Consider the following 20,126-nt stretch of genomic DNA (forward strand, 5'->3'; position numbering starts at 1 on the left):
ATGTTTGGACTTCAACTCCCAGAATCCCCCAGCCAGCAGGCTTTAGGATGTTTGGACTTCAACTCCCAGAATCCCCCAGCCAGCAGGCTTTAGGAGGTGTGGACTTCAACTCCCAGAATTCCCCAGCCAGCATGCTTTAGGATATGTGGACTTCAACTCCCAGAATCCCCTAGCCAGTTGAAGTCCACACATCGTAAAGTTGCTGAGGCTGAGAAACACTGCGCTAGCTTAAAGCTTAAGAGTGATTCTTAGGGTCTGATTTTAAAGTGATATAATGCACCTTATAATTTTGTAAGTAATTAATAATATATTGGAAAATTGATCTCCATGACACTTTAGATGTATTATTTGTCCCTTACTATTTGTATTCCACTTTTTTATTCTGTTTATAGTTCTTTTATCTCTCCTTATCTATATTCTTTCTTTAAATGTTTAATTAAAAAAACAATCTCTTTCTTCTTGTAGTTCCTCTGGCATCCCATTCTTCTTGAAGTTGAAAAGAAATACATTCTCTTAAAGACCATAAAAAGAGAGTTTTTTTCTGAGCCACTGCACAGTTGTTATTTGAAAGGGATTTTGCCCACTGATAGCAGAGAAAATCACACCCCAGCTTTATTCATGAGATTTTCTTTAAACAGAATGAAAATGCAAGAGTGAGGTAAAGCACAATTAAAGAACAAAGCAGTTCAAATAAAAATAGTCTTTGCTTAATTACCACAACTGGGACCTGAATTTTGGTTGCTAAGCGAAGCGGTCATTAAGTAAATCCAACCTGACTTTATGACCTTTTTTGCAGCAGTTGTTAAGGGAATCACCACGACATTAAGCAAACCACATGGTCACTAAGCAAATCATGCGATTTCCCATTGATTGTGCTCCGCAGAAGCCGGCTGGCAAGGTCGAAAATGGTGATCATGTGACCATGGGACTCTGCGACAGTCATAAATGCAAACTGCTTGTAAGCATGAGGACCAGTCATACATAGTTTTTTTTCCAGAACCACTGTAAGTCCGAACCATCACTAAATGAATGGTTGTTAAGCGAGGACTACCTGTATAGCGCGAAACATTCTTTGCACACTCCCCTTTGAAATTGTATGCCAGCAGGTTTTATTTTCCAGAAATTGGCAACCAGAAACCTGCTACTATTAAAAAAAAATCAGCAGTATTTGCTTCAATCAGATTGAATACCCTTCAGCCAGGGGCCCAGGTAGTAATCCGTTGCAAGGCATCTTGAATTCTGCGCCTGGTTTGGCCAGCACCTCTCAAGTGGGGCATTGTCGAGCTGGAGAACTTTAAAAAAGTGCCATCAAGATGACCAGTGGGCTCAAATGCCCCCAAGGACAACGATGCTCATGGAGAGATGCGAGTGAGGTTCATGAAACCATGGGTGGAAAGAAAGGGTGAATAGTGGGGGATCCAGAGGGAGGAGGTCAAAAAAGTCAAGAGGCACATACTGTAAAAAGGGGGCTGGGGTTTAGCTGCATGGTGATGGCCACCATCTTGACTTTTCTGACCTCCCTGGCTAGGGAAAAGATTTTCTCCTTCTCCTGTAACATCAGAACCCTAACCACCCAATTGGTAGAAGACGGTGAAATTGGTAGAGTTCCAGCTGATGCGGGGGGCTCTTTCTGTACCATGTGGGTACTTATCCTGCGGAACCTGCTGCCACAAGGTGCCGGGCTGGCTGCTAGTCTCAGTGGCTTCGAACGGGGACTAGGCCAATTCCCGAGAGGCCACGTCTCTCCTCCGAGCTCCTGGCCTTAATGCATAGGGACAGCCTTGAGTATGGGGAAAGGAATACTGGGGGCACAGGGGAAGGCCCACAGCTAGGGTCTGTGTCACCCGGGGCAAATATGGATTCTGCGCTCATTTTGGCGCCCCCCCCAGCGCGGCGCCTGGGGCACACGCCCCGCTTGCCCCCCCAGTTGCGGCCCTGCACGGGAGCAACAATGAAAGGGGGGGGTGTCCTCTGGGGGGGTGACAAATCTGCAAGAGGGCAGGTGTGGCATCATGCCTGAAGCTCCGCCCCTTTTGGGACCCCCCCCTTGCAGTTCTTCACCGTCCCCTGGGGAGGGCTGCCTTAGTTTCCAATTTGTGGGGTTTCTCAATGCATCTGGTAGTCCACCGTGCAAAACCAATGCCGGCTAGATGGTTTGGGAAAATGCAAAAGGTTCAAACTGAGTTTGAGACCATGCTGGATCAGGCAGAGGCCCGTCTGGCCGGCATGCATCTCGCATTGCGGAGTCCCCTAACCCTAACCCTCCATCTGATCCTTCCTCTATGACTTTGCACACATTTAAATAGAGAACATGATGCAATCAATACTGGCAGATGGATCTCTCTTTTCACAAACAATGTTTTTTTTACAGATAGTCCTCAACATACGACCATTCGTTTAGTGACCTATGTGCAGTGTCCCAGGGTCACATGATCGCCATTTGTGACCTTCCCAGCTGACTTCTGACAAGCAGTCAATGGCGAAAGCTGGATTTGCTTAATGACAATGTCATTCACTTAACAACTGCCTTGCTTAGCGATGGAAGTTCTGGTCCCAGTTGTGGACATAAGTCAAGGACTACCTGTACAGACTTAGGGCTGCCAAGTCTTTATAAGCAACCGTTCATGGTCTCCCAGCCCGACACGGAGTAGCAACAGAGTGAATTTTACATGCATTGTGCAGCTAAGCATGTGCCCAATTCAGTCCTTGCCAACCTCAGCCTGCTACGCAGATTCCTGTGCCATCTGCAAGAGTCTGAAAGCTCTGGGGTGCCAAACAGTTGTGGGCATCCACTGAGCATCAAGAGAACATCTAGTTTTTCTGAGAGAAAAGATCAAGCTGTTCTTCCGCAGACCTTCTTTACGTTGTCTTTTTACCAGCCTCGGACCGGCTTCCACGTCTCCACCACGCGGCCTCCGCTGTGGATGAAGTAGAGAGGGTGCATAGCAGCGGTGGCGCACGCCTGTCGTTTTTGCAGGGGGCGGGTCCCAAAGTTACATCGAGCAAAGAGAGAGAGAGAAAAATGACACCATTGGAAACACGGTGGCTGCGCTGACAAGCCCCCTTTCCTGGGTCAAAAAAAAAAAAAAGGCCCAAGGATGCATTCACACAACACGAAAAACCAGCCGGGGTTTAACCTTGGTTAGGGCTTTGTGTGGCTGAATGTCACACGGACGCTACCAGATAGTCAATTTAGGGTTCTGTTCATTGTGCAAACCAGAAAATGGGTGATTCAGAATCCAGGATAAACAGGTTGTGTGAATGCAGCTTCTGGAGACCCTCAGAAGAGGGCAGACCAGCAGCAAATCCGCATGGATGGGGCTGTTCATACCTATCCCCAAGCCAGACTCACGTGATATGGGACCAGAGCCAGCAGGCTGCCCAGAGGGAACTTGGGAAAGTCCAGCTGCCCGGCGATGGGTTCGATTTTCCCATGCTCCTGGGTCATCCCCACCAATCTGCAAAGGAAGATCAGGCGCCGTGTTTCCTTCTGGATACAATGCCCGCTTTGCAAGCACCCAGCGGCTTCCGATGCCGCCTTGCCAATCCCATGCCAGCCATTCAGGCTGTCCTCCAAAACTGCCAGGCTGGGCCCCCCCAAGGCTGCGAGGCCCCCTGTTTAAGGGCAGAGGCCGGATAAAGGCAATTTTTTCCTGATGCTTAGCCAGCCCAGGGACCGACTGAGCAGCTACATTCACAAGGCATGTCAAACTTGGTTAATTTTAATCCTGGGCGAGGTTTTGTTGTTGTCGCTGTTTGGCTCATCACGTTGGGCAGATCTTGAAAAGGGCGAACTGGGTAACCAAGCCAAGCGTGCCATGCGAAGGGAGCCACCGGGAAAAGATGGGGCTTGAAATCCTGGAGAAAGCCAGTGCGTGCAGGGAGGGGTGCCAAGGGATCGAAACTATGGATCCGGGATCTACAGCAGAACCTTCTGAATCAAGACCCCTGCAGAAGCCGGTGCTTAAAATGTTGAACCAGGAACGGGGAGACCCGGGTTCCGATCCGCCCTCCACCTTGGAAGCTCCTGGGGGGACTTTGGACAAGTTGGGGGTGGGTGGGTCCCTCCCTCTTGGCCCGCAGTCAGCGTGGAGGCCGAGGAGTGGGGAGACCCTGCACCCCCAGAAGACCCCTGGAGGCTTTGGGCCAGCCCCCCTCTCTCCCACCAGCCCACCCAACAGGGTTATCACTGCAGGAAGAAATTGGGAGAGGGAGAACTACCCAACAGGGTTGCTGTTCTTGTAAGGAAAAAGTTGAGGAAGGAGGGCCTTGAGACAAGGGAGAACGTTGAGACTTGCTGTTGGTGACCCCGCTGATCTCTGAGTCCAGGAGGACCCGCTTTTAGGAAGAAACCGAAGGGGTCCCGTTCCTGTTCCAGCTGACCTGTAGCAATGTTCTGCACCACAGTGACTTGAATTTTATTAGTATCTTGATTTTTTTTTAAGTATTATATTTTTAATTATGCATGCTACATGGATTGGGGCAGCCTATAAATACTTTTAAGATAGATAGATAGACAGACAGACATGATAGAGAGGGAGGGAGGGAGATAAATGATGGATGGATGGATTGACTGGAAGATAATAGATGATTGATAGATACAGAGATAGATAAGATAGACAGACAGACAAATAGATAGATGATAAATAATAGGGGTAAAAGAGATAGATAAATTCATAGATAAATGATTGATAGATAAATGATAGTAAATAATAGATGATAGAAAGATGCATAGATAGATAGATAAAAAGAGATAATATAGATAAAAGATCGATAATAGATAAATGATTGATAGGTAGATAATAGATGACTGATAGAGGCTGCTGGCTGGATAGATGGATGGATAGATGATAGACAGATGGACAGACATGGGAGGGGGGAGGGAAGGAGGGAGGGAGATGGATGGATGGATAGGCAGATGGCCTAAAAGACCAGACATAGATAAGATGTGACCAATAAATTAATCACAGATCTGCAGGCTCAACTCCCTGGGTGCATGTTCGGCCCCTCGCCCCCTTTCAGGAGACCAGGCCTCCCAGGTCCTGCTGCCCTCCAGACAGGACGCTCACAACGCCTCTCATCCTCCATGGGTGGCACCACTGCCCCACACACCAGGTGACCTCAGGCCAGGAAGATGACCAAAGGGGACAGCTTTGGGCACTTGTGGGAAGCCGACCTCGTTGGAGTGGAAAGCAGAGAGGGGGAGGGGGAGGAACCGCTGCCCGGGCCTTAAAAGTCCTTTACTTGAGGTCCGGATGCCCGTCCACCAGGGCGTAGCCCGTTGGGAGCTGGCCCAGGCTGTGGAGACTCAGGCCGGTCCACCCGCAGTCCACCAGCAACTGGTTGCGGTGCGGGTAGTGGCCGATCACCCGCGTCAAGACCCGGACGGCCACGTCCTCCAGCTGGCAGGATCCGATCCCCATCTGCTGGACATCTGGAAAGGAAAGAGGTGGGAGCAACCCAGCCATCGGGAGTCACCCAAACGGGGGGGGGGGGTTCCCCATTCAGACGCAGGATGGGGGGGCATGGCCCCCACCCCGTTGAAGGAAGATGCGAAGTGGAAGGGACAAGCAGTTGATCCAGGGCTGGAGAGACCGAGTTCACTCTCAGCCAGGGACTTCGGGCTCGTCCTGCTCTTTCAACCAGCCTACCTCACAGGGTTGTTGTGGAGTGGATGGGAGGAGAGGAATGCTTGACAGGTTGCCTTGAGCTCTTGGCAAAAAGGCAGAACTGATCTGGCACAGACAACAAGGACACTGTGCAGGCGGACCACACGGGGACATCTCTCTCTCAGGTGCTTCTCCGCCTTGGCACCTTGAAGATGTGTGGACTTCAACTCCCAGAATTCCTCAGCCAGCACAGCACAGCTGGCTGGGGAATTCTGGGAATTGAAGTCCACATATCTTCAAACTGTCAAGATTGAGAAACATGGCTCTCATTAGTAAAAGGGGGCAAAGGAGTCAGGACTGGGAGGACCTGGGTTCAAATCATGGAGCTCACTGGACAAATTTTGACCCTTCTTGCTCAGACAAACCTACCTTGCAGGGTTATTCTTTGGGGAATAAATTTCCATTGCCTTTTGCTCTTAAGTGGGGTAGATGGATGGATGGGTGGACAGATGGATGATAGATAGATAGATAGATAGATAGATAGATAGATAGATAGATAGATAGATAGATAGATAGATAGATAGATACACACACAGTAGATGATAGATGATAGATGGATGAATAGACAGATGTTAGACAGACAGACAGACAGACAGACAGAAGAGGAATGGTAAAGATGGGCCAGCTCCAAAGCAACATTTCGGCTGCAGAGATAAAGTGCAGGGCAAGAACTTAACAAGAGCCGGCAGGATTTTCATTGTCATTTTGCCCCCTTATTTTTTTGGCACTGGCTTCCTTCTTTTCTGGACGCTCTTTGGAACAGCGCCTGTGGCGGGGGACACATGGAAAGCATTAGGCTGGCCACGGAGCACAGCGTGTGCATCTGTTTATGCTGGAAATGCCTGCCGGGCAAGATGAGAAGGGTGCCCAGCCTGCCCGAAGGGGGCGGGAGAGGTCAGCTAGATGGCCCTATGGCAGAGGAGAGCACCCGTCATCTCGAGGGCCCCGCCGGGCATTGTGGTCCACAAGGAGGCCCCAGCCAGTTTCAGGAAGGGGCTGGGGGGGATCAGAAGGGGTGGATCTCAACTTACCATAAAAGATGTAGTTCCCTGGATGGAGTTCGCCGAGACTGCCCATCTCGGGCACCGGGTGGCTGCAAGAGGGCGTGGAGCCGATGCCAGACACCGAGCAGGGCACCCCAGCTCCCTGCAGCCTGGGAGGCAGGGAAGAGGGCATCAGAATAGGTCCTCTCATTGCAAGTAGAAAGCACAGGAAAGAACCATTTTTACCCAGTTCAGTAAAAAGCACAAGAATGGCTTCTCTTTCCTCTGTGAAATTCTCATGGAATAAAATGGAATGAAATGAAATGAAATGAAATAAATAAATAAAAGTAAAATAAAATATACAATAAAACATAAAGTAAAATAAATAAAGTACAATCTAATACAATAAAAATAAAGTAAAAATACAATTAAAATATAGTAAAATAAAATATAAAATATAATAAATACAATAAAAAGTAAAATAAAATAAAATAGCTTGTTATTTGGAATGTAGCAATTAACCTTATTACACGTCATGAATCTTTTAGTTTAGAACAGTGTTTCTCAACCTCAGCAGCTGGCTGGGGAATTCTGGGACTTGAAGTCCACCCATCTTAAAGTTGCTGAGTTTGAGAAACACTGGTTTAGAAGCTCTTCTTTTAAATTTTGTTTGGGGGGCGGGAACTGCCTTTAAAGAGGCAGTAATCTCCCCAGAAGAAGCAGAAGCAGAGATGAAATACTTCTATTAGTATTATTGTTATTATTATTAATAACTAATTAATTAAAATAAGTCTCAGAGTTTTAGCAGACCAGAGGTTTAGCAGGAGCATTTGTAAAACAAAAAAAGTCCCCCTTTTTCAGATTTGTTTGATGGCAGCCACCAGTTTATTGTTTTTAGCAGTTTTGTTATTTATCAGTTTGCTGAAAGAATTTTATTTTATTGTTGTTTTATTTCATCGAACACAACTGGAATAGTAGGCAGCCTATCAATTTTGGTAAAGAAATAAGGAAAAGAAAAGAAAACCTGAAACTGCAATGAAAGAAGTCACTGAATTTTGGCAATATGATCACAGGGAATCCTCCGGGACGTGATTTATTTATTTAATCCATTTATTAGCCCCCTCCATCTCCAAAGCAACTCTAAGCAACGGTCGGTGCGTTGAAACTGTTAGAAGAAACAAATGAAACGAAAGAAAAGGCACACCTGAAGGACTGAAACTCTGGGATCAACATTAAATTTTACAATTGTCTGTTGCCACCTTTACAGCTTTTTTTCCTAGTTTACTGTATATGGGACCAGAATGGAGCTTTAAGAAGGAAAATATTTGCTTTGTCGTTATGCACCCTATGCTGTGCAGAAAAGAAGCCCAGGGCTTGTAGCAAGCGTGTTCATCTTTGCAGGAGGCTAGTCCTCAATGAGGTCTGTTCGCAACGAACTTGCCCGGGCATGCCTGTACCGTCTCAGAAGCGGGTGGAAGGATGCCGGGAACAACTGAAGGGGGCTCTTCCTGGACTTTTTTCAGGACGGGCTGGATTTCCTGCAGGGAGGAATTTGCAGTGTCCTTCTCTGTGCTGCAGGTAGCTTAGAGAATCAGCCCCCTCCCTGGTTAGGAAAAACCCTGTTTGCCCAGGAAGAACGTGGGAGCTTTTGCCCTCTGCTTTCGCGGGACACGCGTTGGCAGAAAATGCCCGCCACACCCTCCTTCCTGGAAGGTGATCAGGGATAGAGAGACACTCTGGCCATAACAACGCACGGCCCAGAGAGAGTCACTGCAGCCTCAGACCTCCCCTCAGGTCTCCGCCACACAGAAGCAGATCAGCTTAGGCTGAGAATATAGCATTCCAAGGGCTGTTCCTCCCTCCCTCCCTTGCTCTTTCCTTCCTTCCTTCTGTTTCCTCCTTCTGTTTCCTCCCTCCCTCCCTTCTCCTTCCTTCCTTCCTCTGTTCCCTTCCGTTCCCTTCCCTCCCCTCCCCTTTTTCTTCCTCCCCCCCCCCCCCGTCGCCTGCCTGCCTGCCTGCCTTCCCTTTTGCCTACTTTCTTTCGCCCTCCCTTTATGGTCAGTCACCTTGAACCCTGGCCAGCAACGCTCTCCCATCTCCCACCCCCTTGCTACAGGGAAGCCGCGGCTGCCGCCCCTTGGGGCCAGGAGTTCCATAGGCCCGGCCTTTCCTCTCCCAAGGGCTGCAGGGTGGGGGGGGAGAGCAGCTGGGCCACAGGAGCCCTGACGGGCAGAGGGGCTGGGGGGCCTGTTGGCCAGCGGGGCCCAAGCAGAGGCACAACAGCCCCCTTTGCTTCCGTTGGGGTCCCTGCCCTGAGCACGGGGCTGGACTAGAGGGCCTCAAGGAACCCAAGGAGGGCAGGGGGGGAGGAAAAATGCCCCCCTTTACCCCCAGCGTGCGAACACCTTTTGGGGTGGCTGTTTGTGACCCCCTCTGCGTCTTCCAATTCACTGCGACGTCTTTCTCCCTCCCTCCCGCTCGCCCCTTCCCCTCATTTGCAGCTGAGCCCTAAGCCCCCTCCCCACTCCTTCCCGATGGGGTGCAAATCCCCCCCTGGCTTGGTCTGCGCCCAGCGGGAGGAAGGGGGGAACTCTGCAAAGGCGGAGGGGGGGACATTTGCTAAAGGCCACTAACCCCACCCACCCCCCTTGCTGGAGCTTTGAAGAGGCAGCTTCAAAGGCGGGTCCGCTCACCTGAAGCCCTGGGTGTAAACACCTGGGCCCTCAATTCGGCCGACCCTCTAACATTGACTCTGGGCAATAAAAAGTGAGCCGAGGATCAGCTTTTACAGCCTTTTCCCTGGAACTGGGCATCCAGACCAGATGTTTGCAGATGCCTGTTAGCCTGTTAAGCCTGGTGGGGGTGAGGGGGCCAAGAGAGATGCCTTTCTTCCCAAGAGAAAAGGTATAATGCAGAAAAAAAGCAGGGGTTGCAGCCCAAGGATGTGGAGGAGAGGTGAAAACTGGCCCCGAGTTACAATCATGCGGTGGATCCTCCATAAGGAGAGGCAGTTTATCTTTTAGAAACAGCACAGAAAGGCTTTTAAGTCCTGAGTTGGTTCTTGGGCTTCAAGGTGCTGAGATGGAAGCGCGGGTGTGGAACGTGCTCGTCTGGATCTTCAAGGGGAGGAAAAGAGTCATTTGCTTGGTGCCTGCAAGATGGGTCAGTAAGGCAGCGTTTCTCAACCTCAGCAACTGTAAGATGTGTGGCTGGGGAATTCTGGGAGCTGAGGTCCACACACCTTAAAGCATGCTGGCTGGGGAATTCTGGGAGCTGAGGTCCACACACCTTAAAGCATGCTGGCTGGGGAATTCTGGGAGCTGAGGTCCACACACCTTAAAGCATGCTGGCTGGGGAATTCTGGGAGCTGAGGTCCACACACCTTAAAGCATGCTGGCTGGGGAATTCTGGGAGCTGAGGTCCACGCATCTTAAAGCATGCTGGCTGGGGAATTCTGGGAGCTGAGGTCCACGCATCTTAAAGCATGCTGGCTGGGGAATTCTGGGAGCTGAGGTCCACGCATCTTAAAGCATGCTGGCTGGGGAATTCTGGGAGCTGAGGTCCACGCATCTTAAAGCATGCTGGCTGGGGAATTCTGGGAGCTGAGGTCCACGCATCTTAAAGCATGCTGGCTGGGGAATTCTGGGAGCTGAGGTCCACGCATCTTAAAGCATGCTGGCTGGGGAATTCTGGGAGCTGAGGTCCACGCATCTTAAAGTTGCTGAGGTTGGGAAACACTGATTTAAAGGACTCCTGCACTGAGCAGGGGGTTGGACCAGATGACCCTGTCAGTAGCCGCAGGTTCATCATCCTCAACTTATCATCAGCTTTATATGCCTCCCCCGTGACCTGTTACTAAACAGATTTCATGGACCTTTTGCAGGGCACCTCCTTTTCCGGCTGGGTCCAGAAAAATGGTTCTCAGATCCCATTCTGGCTTTCAGTCTCTCCCCCGTAAGGAACTAAGCAATTCCTCGACCCATTAATAGTTCTCCACCACAGTAGTCGGGAAAAATTGCTTTTGAGTTGGGCATCCAATTCAGATGCAAGAACGCCTGTAAGCAGCCTTGCGATTCCCTTGGACTGCTTGCAAATCTCCCTCTTCCCTGCTCGTTTGTGCAGGAACCAAGGCTTTGTGCGTGTTTCGGGGGAGTCCCAAAGCCCCACATCGCACCACTGCACCGTGGTGTGGCAAAGGGATCAGGGCAGCTTTGCAGATTGGCCAAGGCAGCTGAACCACCCTGCGGGGTGAGCTGGGTCCCAGGATGGAAATGTCAAACTGCGTGCAAAACCAGGTAAGGGCTGCCTAATTTCGTGCCGACGTTCCTTCCTACAGACCTCTGCTTTTTGCAAAAGCCTAGTCCTCCTCTGGCTCGGCCCTTCGCTCCCATCAAAGGCCGAATGTTCCAGAGTCCCCAAGTGGAAATCCCGTCCTGTTACTTTTCTGCCCTTCTCTTCTCCCCCCGCCGTCCCGTCTGCACTGCGTGTGGGCAACGGAAAGGCCCGGGATGCCTTGCATCCGCCTCTCCTGCCTGCCCATCATATTTCCTTCGGGCCCTAGGTTTGTGCCACTTCCTGTCTGCAATTACTTTGACGGCCCCAGAAAAACCTGAGAGATTTCCCCCCAGGAAACAAGAAAACTAAATACCCCCCCACACACAGAACACTAGAGAGGATTTGCCTCTGCCAAGGTTTAAAAGAGAGCCACAATCTGACGTGGCAGTTGGGATAAAAAGTGTTATGCATGCCGCGTTCCCCACCACTCTGTCACATTTTCAAAACTGCAATCAGCCCACAAGAAGATCAGAGGCCGGTTAATTGCTGAGTTTCTAGTTGCAGGAAAGATAGCTTTGGCTTGCTGCAAAACAGAAGCACCTGCACATTCTTTAGGAGACCGGCCTTCAAAACCACTGGAGCCTCCCTGTGTGCGCAGCCAGTTGGTCATTGGTTTGTGGAAAGCGATCAGGGAATGGGCACCTTTGGACTGTGTGTTTGGACAAGACCACCTTGTTTGGCCTCCTGGGATCGTACGGAAGCCCTCGGCGAATTCTGTTGACCTTCTTCAGAAGCACATTGGGCAGAATTCAGGCTGAAGCAGCTGGGGAGGGGAATCAGTTTGCGTTTCCCCACTGTGCCACTTCTTTGGAACATGGTATACAGGTAGTCCTCGCTCAATGACCATTCATTTAACAACAGTCCAAAGTTACGACGGCCTTGGAATGGATGCTTTATGACCTGTGCTCACACTTATGACCGTCACAAAACATCGCACCACCCCCGCAGTCCTGTGATCGCAATTTGGGCACTTAGCAGCCAGCTTGCATTTACGACCTGTTGCAGTGTCCTGCGGTCACACGATCGCAATTTGTGACCTCTTTTGCCAGTTTCCGGCAAAAAACGTCCATTGGGGAAGCTGGATTCGCTTAACGACTGTCGTAAAAATGGTCGTAAAATCGAGCTCAGTCACATGATGACTCACCTAACAACTGGACCACTTAACAACCAGTTTTCCGGTCCCTATTGTGATTGTTAAGTGAGGACTACCTGTACTATTTAGTTTTAAAAAGAAAGGATTGCATCAGAGGCTTGAAAGAAAAGGCAGGGGCCCGAAGCCGCTTTTCTGGGGTGTCCACATGCCTCAAGAGGGGATGAGTTTCCCTTTGCTGGAGGGGTTCAGATAGCGGTATGGGGGTGCAATAGTGGAGAATTCCTGCACTGGCTGAGTTTGGACCAGAAGATCTCCCCGGTCACTCCCGACCCTCGCAGTTTTGTGAAACGCAGCAATAAACAGCTTTCCCAAGCTGGATGTCTTCTTGACGGCTTGGGACTCAGTGTGGCTGTTTCCTGGGAAATTCTGGGAGTTGCAGTCATTAACCAGAGTCAGGAGGTATCAGAGCCTGCCTGACCCGGTTTGGGCTCAGAAGCAAATGTCCAGCTCTAGCTACAGCCCAGAGATTTCCTGGTGACACCCCCCCCCCCATCCAAATCGGACACAAGGCCAACCCTGCTTAGGGTTTTGAGATCAGCCACAGTTGGCTCTGTGCTGCCACCTAGTGGGAACGAGGGAGAGGAGCAGAAGATAGGTGACACCCATCCATCCTCCCCCCAAAACTCTCTTCCTTTTTGCGGAGAGCAATGGAAGGCAAAGTGCAGAAAAGGGGGCTAGAACTCAGGCCAAAAGCACGGAAGGTGTGAAATAAAAGAAAAAGAAGCATAGCTAAAATTTACTATATAGCTAGTCCTCGATTTATAACTACAGTTGGGACCAGAATTTCCATTGCAAGTCGTTGTGGTCGTAAGTCGAGTCACCACGTGACCGGAACCCGATTTTATGACCATATTTATTTATTTATTTAATTTGTCCCCGCCCACCTCCTCCCATCGGAGGAACTCTGGGCAGTTCCCCCAACCGTTCATGGTGGTTGTTAAACAAATCCAGCTTCCCATGTCATGAAATGAGATTGTGTAACTATGGGACACTGCAACCGGTTGTAAATGTGAGCTGGTTGCTAAGTGCCTGAAATGTGACCATGTGGTGGGAGCAATGTTTTGCGATGCTCGGAAGTGCTTTCCAGCTGTAAAGCACCCATTCCGAGGCCGTCATAACTTCGGACCATCGTTAAATGAATGGTCGTAGTTGAGGACTACCTGGAAATTTCACACAATATTCATTCCTAAGAGATCTACCTCCGGGGAACCATTTAAGGTAGCAGAAGGGTGAGAAAGCCGACATGCTTACTTTTCCATGAACTTCAGGGTCATCTCAGTGGTGGCCCGGGCAACGGACTGGATTTCAGACACCCCGTGGCAGCCGTATGAGTTGCCGCAGTGGGCATAGATGCCCGCCAGCTCCGTCACGCCCTCTGCAATCGCCTTGGCCAGCTGGAGGGCTGCAGGGTCGGAGGGGTTCAGGCCAGCTGGAAGAAAGCAGAGAAAAGGCAATGAGTTCCCAAAAGTAATGCTGACAATGCCTGTTCTCTTCTGCAACCTGGTGCCCACCAGGAAGACCACAGTTCCCATCAGTCCAGTCTCTGGAGGGCAGAGCTCCTGGGAGAGAAAGGCCAGCATGGAAGGTCAACTTCAGGACTTTAAGATTGTATGGCCACAAGTCCCTCAGTTCTTTGAGAAATGCAAAAAGGTTGAGTTTTGGCAAAGCAAGCCTCCAGTTTCTGAAGCAGTATATCTGACAGCAGTGTTTCTCAAGCTTGGCCGCTTTAAGACGGGTGGACTTCAACTCCCAGAATTCCCCAGCCAGCTGTGCTGGCTGGGGAATTCTGGGAGTTGAAGTCCACCCGTCTTAAAGCGGCCAAGCTTGAGAAATACTGTTTTATAACGAAGAGAGTATTGGACCTAGATACTGTGCCTAGTGTCAGGCACTAAAAAATGCTTGTGGATCACTAGCACCCTGCCTTGCAAGGAAACTCCTAAATCCAAACTCATTATTCTGTTGATTATATAGGGGGGAAAAAGGAGGAGGATTTCAGATTGAGGAGGAGGAAGAGGGACCCAGAGGGCCAGGACTTGGCAACAGCGTTAATTCCTCAATACGGGTTGGTTTCCTATATACCAATCCGTCTGCAGCTGCAGGCATCTGGGCTTCTGGTTAAACGTGCCTTCTCCAACCCGGTGCCCTCTGGTTCCCAAGGACTGCCACGTCCCAAATTCCCAGCCTGCATCTTAACAAAGGATAGGGGGGCATGGGATCAATAGTGCCAGCGTGTTGATGAGAAAAGCAGTGGCATCTGCAGGTGCCAGGGCATTTGCCATCCAACCCTTTTGTCAGTGGCTGCAGCATCACAATGCACGTGCAAAAGGGGTGGCGCCTGCACCACAGAACCACAATGCGGCTTCCTAATGCTAATACTATTTTTCCCCAAGGACACCCGAGCGGTAACAAGAATATAACCATCTTTCAGAACGAACCGTTGTTTCAGCAAAGCACAACCCAAGCTCCACCTTTACCTGGAAAATCATTTCCTGTTGTTCACCGCCCCCAAAGAGTGGGGCAGGCATCTCTCCCCAGGGAAAGAGTTTCGTAAGGCAGATATCCAGGGACGTCTGCAGGGGGCTGTCCAAAAAGGTCCAGAGGGCAGCTGGGAGGCTGCTATCAAAGCCCCGCCCCTTTTCTGCATTGCACGTAAAAAAAGGGACGGGGCTTTGATCGCGCCATCACAGCCGACACCTTGATTTTTCAGACACCCCTCTGGATGACCTCGGGGTGCCCCCAAGAAGAAGGCCCTGAAAGTTAGTGCTATACTTTCTCTCTATTGCCCAAATTTCTGGTTTTTCTACCCCGTTCCAGGTCCTTTCTTCTCCACCCCAGGATGTTTCTAGACCCTGCTGGAGGACATGGGGGTCACGGACCAGCAGGGGGGACAAGGGGGATCCTGCCCGCTGGAGACCAGGTACCTCGTCCATTTTCACAATCGATCTTCAGCCACACTCTCCAGGGCCTCCCCGTTCGCAGGGGCCGCTCTTTCAGCCGGCCCAGGGCCTGGGGGCTGTCCACCATCACCTGAAACATCTCCAGCTTTTCTGCCAAGGCAGCGCACTCGTCCACCTTGTCAAAGGGCAGCGGGTACGCGTACAGAATGTCGTCGAAGCCGCCGTCGGCAAAGAAGCGGGCCTCGGCCAGCGTCGAGACCACAATCCTCCGCAGGGTGCCCCCCGTCATGAGGCGCCCGCCTTCCCTGCGAGGGAAGCAAAACAAGAAGAGTCAAAAGGGCAGAAGCCATTGATGGGCTCAACCCTCGTACGGAAGTCTGCGATTTGGAATGGTCTGCAGAGGAGGACAGAGGCGGCCTTGAAGAAAACAGGAAGGGAACGGGATTGACTACGCTACAGATAGTCCTAAACTTACGACCATTCGTCTAGCAACCATTCCAAGTTACGACGGCGCTGAAAAAAGTGACTTGTGACCAGTCCTCGCACTTATGACCACTGCAGCATCCCCATGGTCATGTGAACAAAATTTGGGCACTTGGCAACTGACATTTTTTATGATGGTTGCAGTGTCCCAGGGTCACCTGATCACCATTTGCAACCTTCCCAGGTTTCCCAGTAACCATTTGCTTCCAACAAGCAAAATCAATGGGGAACCGCAATCTGCTTAACGACATGATTCACTTAATGACCGTGGTGATTCGCTTTACCTTTTTTTTTTTTGTAACCATAGAGTAAGAGTTGATTTTGTTATTGTACTTATATTTGCTGCAAAAGAAATCTGAAAATTCTTTTCTCTATTTCTTTCAGTTCTCTCTTTCTGTACTTCTTTCTTTGTTCCTTTTACTCTTTTTTATGTTCTTTGGAAAACTTTTAATAAAATATATACATATATGTAAAATAAGAAAAACATTGATTTGAATTGTGGACTGGACAGGGCCCATGGGGTTTCTGTGATGCACAAAGGCTGCTGCATTGTCGAATTGGATCGTCTTCGAATGGATTTGCCAGTCCAACCTTTGCACTGTCCGAGCGTCCCCAAGGGAGGGTCCCCTGAAAAGAAGCTGTGCATCGGTGACGAAAGAAAGAAGTTCCACTGAAGAAGTGTAATGGTATGTGGAAAAGACCTCGGGAGACGGCGGGGCAAAGAGACGCTGCCCAGGGAAGGGCCAGATAAGAGGCGGCTTAGCCCACAGCTGTGTAACGGGTGGAGAAAGAGGCTCAGGAGGGACCCTCCCTAGTTTCTTGGGCTGTAAAAAGAGACGGCAGGAGAGTTGTACTTTCAGACTTGCAAGATTTTGTCAATTTAACCTTGCAATAAAGTAGAATTAGCTCATCTGGGAGTGTGTTCCTATCTGATCTGCCTGCGAAGGCTGACATCAATCTTGCAAGCCTGAAGGTCATTCCCACATACCATCACAAGAAGCCATTCTGGACAGCACCACTCACAGTGTCTTGTGGGTCTTCATATGGGGCCTCAGGGCCACCCCCAGGGCTCGGCAACGCTCCCGCATGCGCTGTGCGTTCCTCTTCGCCACGTCGAGGTCCACCGTGAAGGCCGGAGTCGTCAGCTCCTCCACACGCCGTCCTTCCCACATCTTCTGGAAGGAAAAAAAGATGGAAGACCTCGGCTTGCAGCAAAAGGCCAGGAAGTCAGGAGTCAGGTTAATGGGATGCACCAGGCTCAATAAACTGGTTGGAGTGATTGGGGAGCAAATCACAGGATCCTAGCGTTGGAGGGGACCTTAGAGGTCATCTAGTCCAACCCCCGGCTCAGTGCGAGGTCCACTAGAGCAGTGTTTCTCAACCTGGGGCCATAAGGCCTCTTGGGGCCCCTAGGATATTTCAAGGGGGCCACAGGTGAAAAACACGTATGGGGGGCCATGGCACGTGACGAGGGGGCCACAAAGGCAAAATGTATTATACTACAGCTGTTGTTGATGGCAGAAAATGCACCAGTTACTGTCTCACATCCATATCCAGTAATGGGACCTGGACAGGGGGGGCCACAGGAGACAAACAAGGTCGGAAGGGGGCCACGGGCAAAAGAGGGTTGAGAAATATGCACAAGAGCATCTCTGAAAAATGAGCATCCAGCCTCTGTTTGAAGACCTCCAGGGATGGAGAACGTCCCATTTCATGTGGCAGCCTGTTCCACTGGCCCACAGCTCATATGGACAGGGAGTCCCTTTGGATGTCTAGTCTGAACCGCCTTCCTTAGAGGTTCAAGCCACTGTTCCAATCCACTTCCTCCTCCATGTGACACCCCTTCAGATATTGGAGGACTGCCATCCTATCTCCCCACTGACCCCTCTCCTGCAAGCCAAACCCAGCCAGATCCTTAAACCGATCTTGGTTAAAGGATGGGGGGGTTGGTTTCCAGCCCCCTGACCACCTTCGAAGCCTTCCTTGGGAACGGCTTCATTTTGACCCTGCTCTTTCTGAATGTGTGTGTGTGCGGAGTAGCCGTGGACTGAGATCCACAAATACTTAAGCACCAGGAAAGGAAAAAAAAAGTTAATTAATCCAGTAGATCTCTGCTTTTAAGTGCAAGATTGGCTGCAGGGGTGGGGTGGGGGGTAAAGGTGAAGAGATGGCCTTATTTTGCCATCTCTACCCTATTTTGTTTGTTTTGTTTTTATTGTCTTGTTTTTGTTTTAAATCATTTGTAAACCGCCCCCAGTCACTGGGAGTCGGTGGCATATAAATTTAATTAATAATGATAATAATAACAACACAAAACTTAGCAATTTGCAGCCTTCACGGAACCAGCTAAGGACCAAATCTTAGGACTGCAAACGAGGCAATTCAATTGCAAAAACAAAACCTGAGTTTTTAGCACAGCTCAAGAATCCCCAGTATTTCATTCTGTGATATCCATAGCATTTCACCACCACCCTGCGAGGTAGGACAAAATGGTAGAATTCCAGATATGATTAAAGCAGAAGGAGCTATGGCCACAGACGATCCACCGGAGGCTGCGACTTTCCGAGCTGGCTTGATTTCTTAGCGCCAGCTTCGGGGGCGCCCAGTTGCAGATTTTGCATCTTGCAAACCGCGCAGATCCTCTCGGGTGAAAGACGAGTCAAAGCAAGGTTTGGATCCCTTCCTGGACAGACGCAGCTTTCCCCTTTGCATACCTCTCGGGGCGCCGCGGCCCTCACTCCGCGCTGGCCAGCCGGGGAAAGTCCAGCCGGGAGGGGCGTCACGTGGGCAGAAGGGCCGGCTCAACCCTCTGCCCGCTGGAAGGTCTCGGGACTGCAAGTCCCAGAATACCCAGCGGCATGGTAGAGGCATTCTGGGAGTTGTAGGCTATTGCAGCCTGAAGTCACAGCTGGAGAAAGCTCGTCACCCGGGATGACGTTTACTGTAATCATGTGTTTATATATGGCGGGGGAGGCAAGGATATATATCACTGTATACACAAATATTATAATTATAATATATATATATATATATATATATATATATATATATATATATATTTATAATATATAATTATAATATATAATAATATAATGTTCGAATCCGCGTGATGGGGTGAGCTCCCGTGGCTAGTCCCAGCTCCTGCCAACCTAGCAGTTCGAAAACATGCACATGTGAGTAGTTAATAGGCACCGCTTCGGCGGGCAGGTAACGGCATTCCGTTCAGTCATGCCGGCCACATGACCACGGAGGAAGTGTCTTCGGACAAATGCCGGCTCTTCGGCTTTGAAACGGAGATGAGCACCGCCCCCTAGAGTCGGACACGACTGGACTTAATGTCAAGGGAAACCTTTACCTATATACACGCACACACACACACATAAATAAATAAATAAAGTGTGTGTATATATGTGTGTGTATATATATGTGTGTGTATATATACGTGTGTTTATATGTGTATATATACATATACAGTTTTTTAATGTTTGTATATGTATGTATATGTAAGTATAAATAAATAAATAAATAAATAAATCCCCTTCTCCCCCCCGATGGGTGGCGTGTCTCCCCCTCAGCCTCGGGCCCTCCACCAGAGGCCTGGGAGTTTGAGGGTCCTGCGCAGGATCTGAGCTGATCCTAGCACTGCACCCTTCTGGACAGAGAGCTCGGACGTTGCTCCTGGGATCTGTATGTGTGTGTGTGTGCGTGTGGATGTACATGTACACACACATACATACATATAAAAAACTTGCAAAGGTTGTAAACGTGCAAGAATAGAAGAAAAGAAAAATGCAACGCAAGCCAGGCAGGAGAGAGTTAACAAGGCGGCGCTGCTGGGAGGAGGAGCGTTTTGGGACTTTCGCCCGCCCGCGCTATTTCCTCGCCTCGCTGGGACCAGAGAACCCTAGAAATGCTCCGAGGGGAAGGGGAGGAAAGTGCGCCTGCGCCATGCTAATAAATGCAGTGGTTGGCCTGGCTCGGGCTCCGGTTTTTTTTCCCTCCCCCAAGGGAGACTAAGCCTGCCAACAGCGCCACCTGCCGATGTGAAAGAGGCTAGCGGGGTTCCCGCTGCGGCCGTTCTAGCAGGGACGCAAGCGATGAACAGCTGGCTGGACAATTCCGGGAGCTGAAGTCCACGCCTTAAAGTTGCCAAGGTTGAGAAACACTGCCCTATTGAATGGTGACTTCATGAGCATCCCATAATAAGCATTTTCCCCTGTGCGGGGAAATTCCTGTGGATTCTTTGCCTTTTTTTTTTTTTTGCAATTATTACAGGGATGTAAGGTAGGTCGTTTCCCTAGTAGTCATCTAGCCTGGGAGAATAAATCTTTGGTACGTTTTACAGGTAACAGCAATTTAAAAAGGCAGCCCAGTGCTCAATCCTTGATAAAAGTTATGATTCTACATGAGAATTGTCACTAACTGGGTGAATCCTTTGTGGTGGCATTGTGTGCACACACACGTATTCATACATCACAAGTACAGTTTTCCACTTGGTTTGCCTACATTCCTTCTATTTTCTGGACATTCCTTCTATTTTCTGGATATTTTCTTCTACAGCAAATGTTTATAGGCATACTGTGTGCTTGAGTTAACTCGCCCTTTG

General features: G+C 49.8%; 1 protein-coding gene across 2 annotated transcripts; it reads right to left on the bottom strand.

The window, feature by feature from the left end:
* Positions 1-518: 518 nt before the first annotated feature.
* Positions 519-16,969, bottom strand: LOC134497554 (D-serine dehydratase-like). Of its 2 annotated transcripts, none has more exons than XM_063303258.1 (7): positions 16,544-16,969; positions 15,062-15,342; positions 13,392-13,569; positions 6,701-6,822; positions 5,245-5,434; positions 3,353-3,458; positions 519-2,918 (listed from the first exon to the last, which is right to left on the bottom strand). In XM_063303258.1, the coding sequence occupies exons 1-7, from the start codon at positions 16,690-16,692 to the stop codon at positions 2,724-2,726; spliced, it is 1,221 nt and encodes a 406-aa protein (XP_063159328.1). In that variant the 5' UTR covers positions 16,693-16,969; the 3' UTR covers positions 519-2,723. The 2 variants fall into 2 exon arrangements, with proteins under 2 accessions (XP_063159328.1, XP_063159329.1); XM_063303259.1 differs by having other exon boundaries at positions 2,727-2,962.
* Between the last annotated feature and the right edge of the window lie 3,157 nt (positions 16,970-20,126).

Source organism: Candoia aspera, chromosome 4, assembly GCF_035149785.1.
Source record: "Candoia aspera isolate rCanAsp1 chromosome 4, rCanAsp1.hap2, whole genome shotgun sequence".
NCBI lineage: Eukaryota > Metazoa > Chordata > Lepidosauria > Squamata > Boidae > Candoia > Candoia aspera.

What these genes read in the sequence shown, in the direction of transcription:
- LOC134497554 (XM_063303258.1), bottom strand. Translation starts at nt 16,692, where the DNA reads ATGTGGGAAGGACGGCGTGTGGAGGAGCTGACGACTCCGGCCTTCACG. An exon ending in AGGGAACTACATCTTTTATG is followed by an intron (nt 5,435 to 6,700) that starts GTAAGTTGAGAT and finishes TTTCCTTTCCAG; the next exon opens with ATGTCCAGCAGATGGGGATC. An exon ending in GACGGGCATCCGGACCTCAA is followed by an intron (nt 3,459 to 5,244) that starts GTAAAGGACTTT and finishes CTTCCTTTGCAG; the next exon opens with ATTGGTGGGGATGACCCAGG.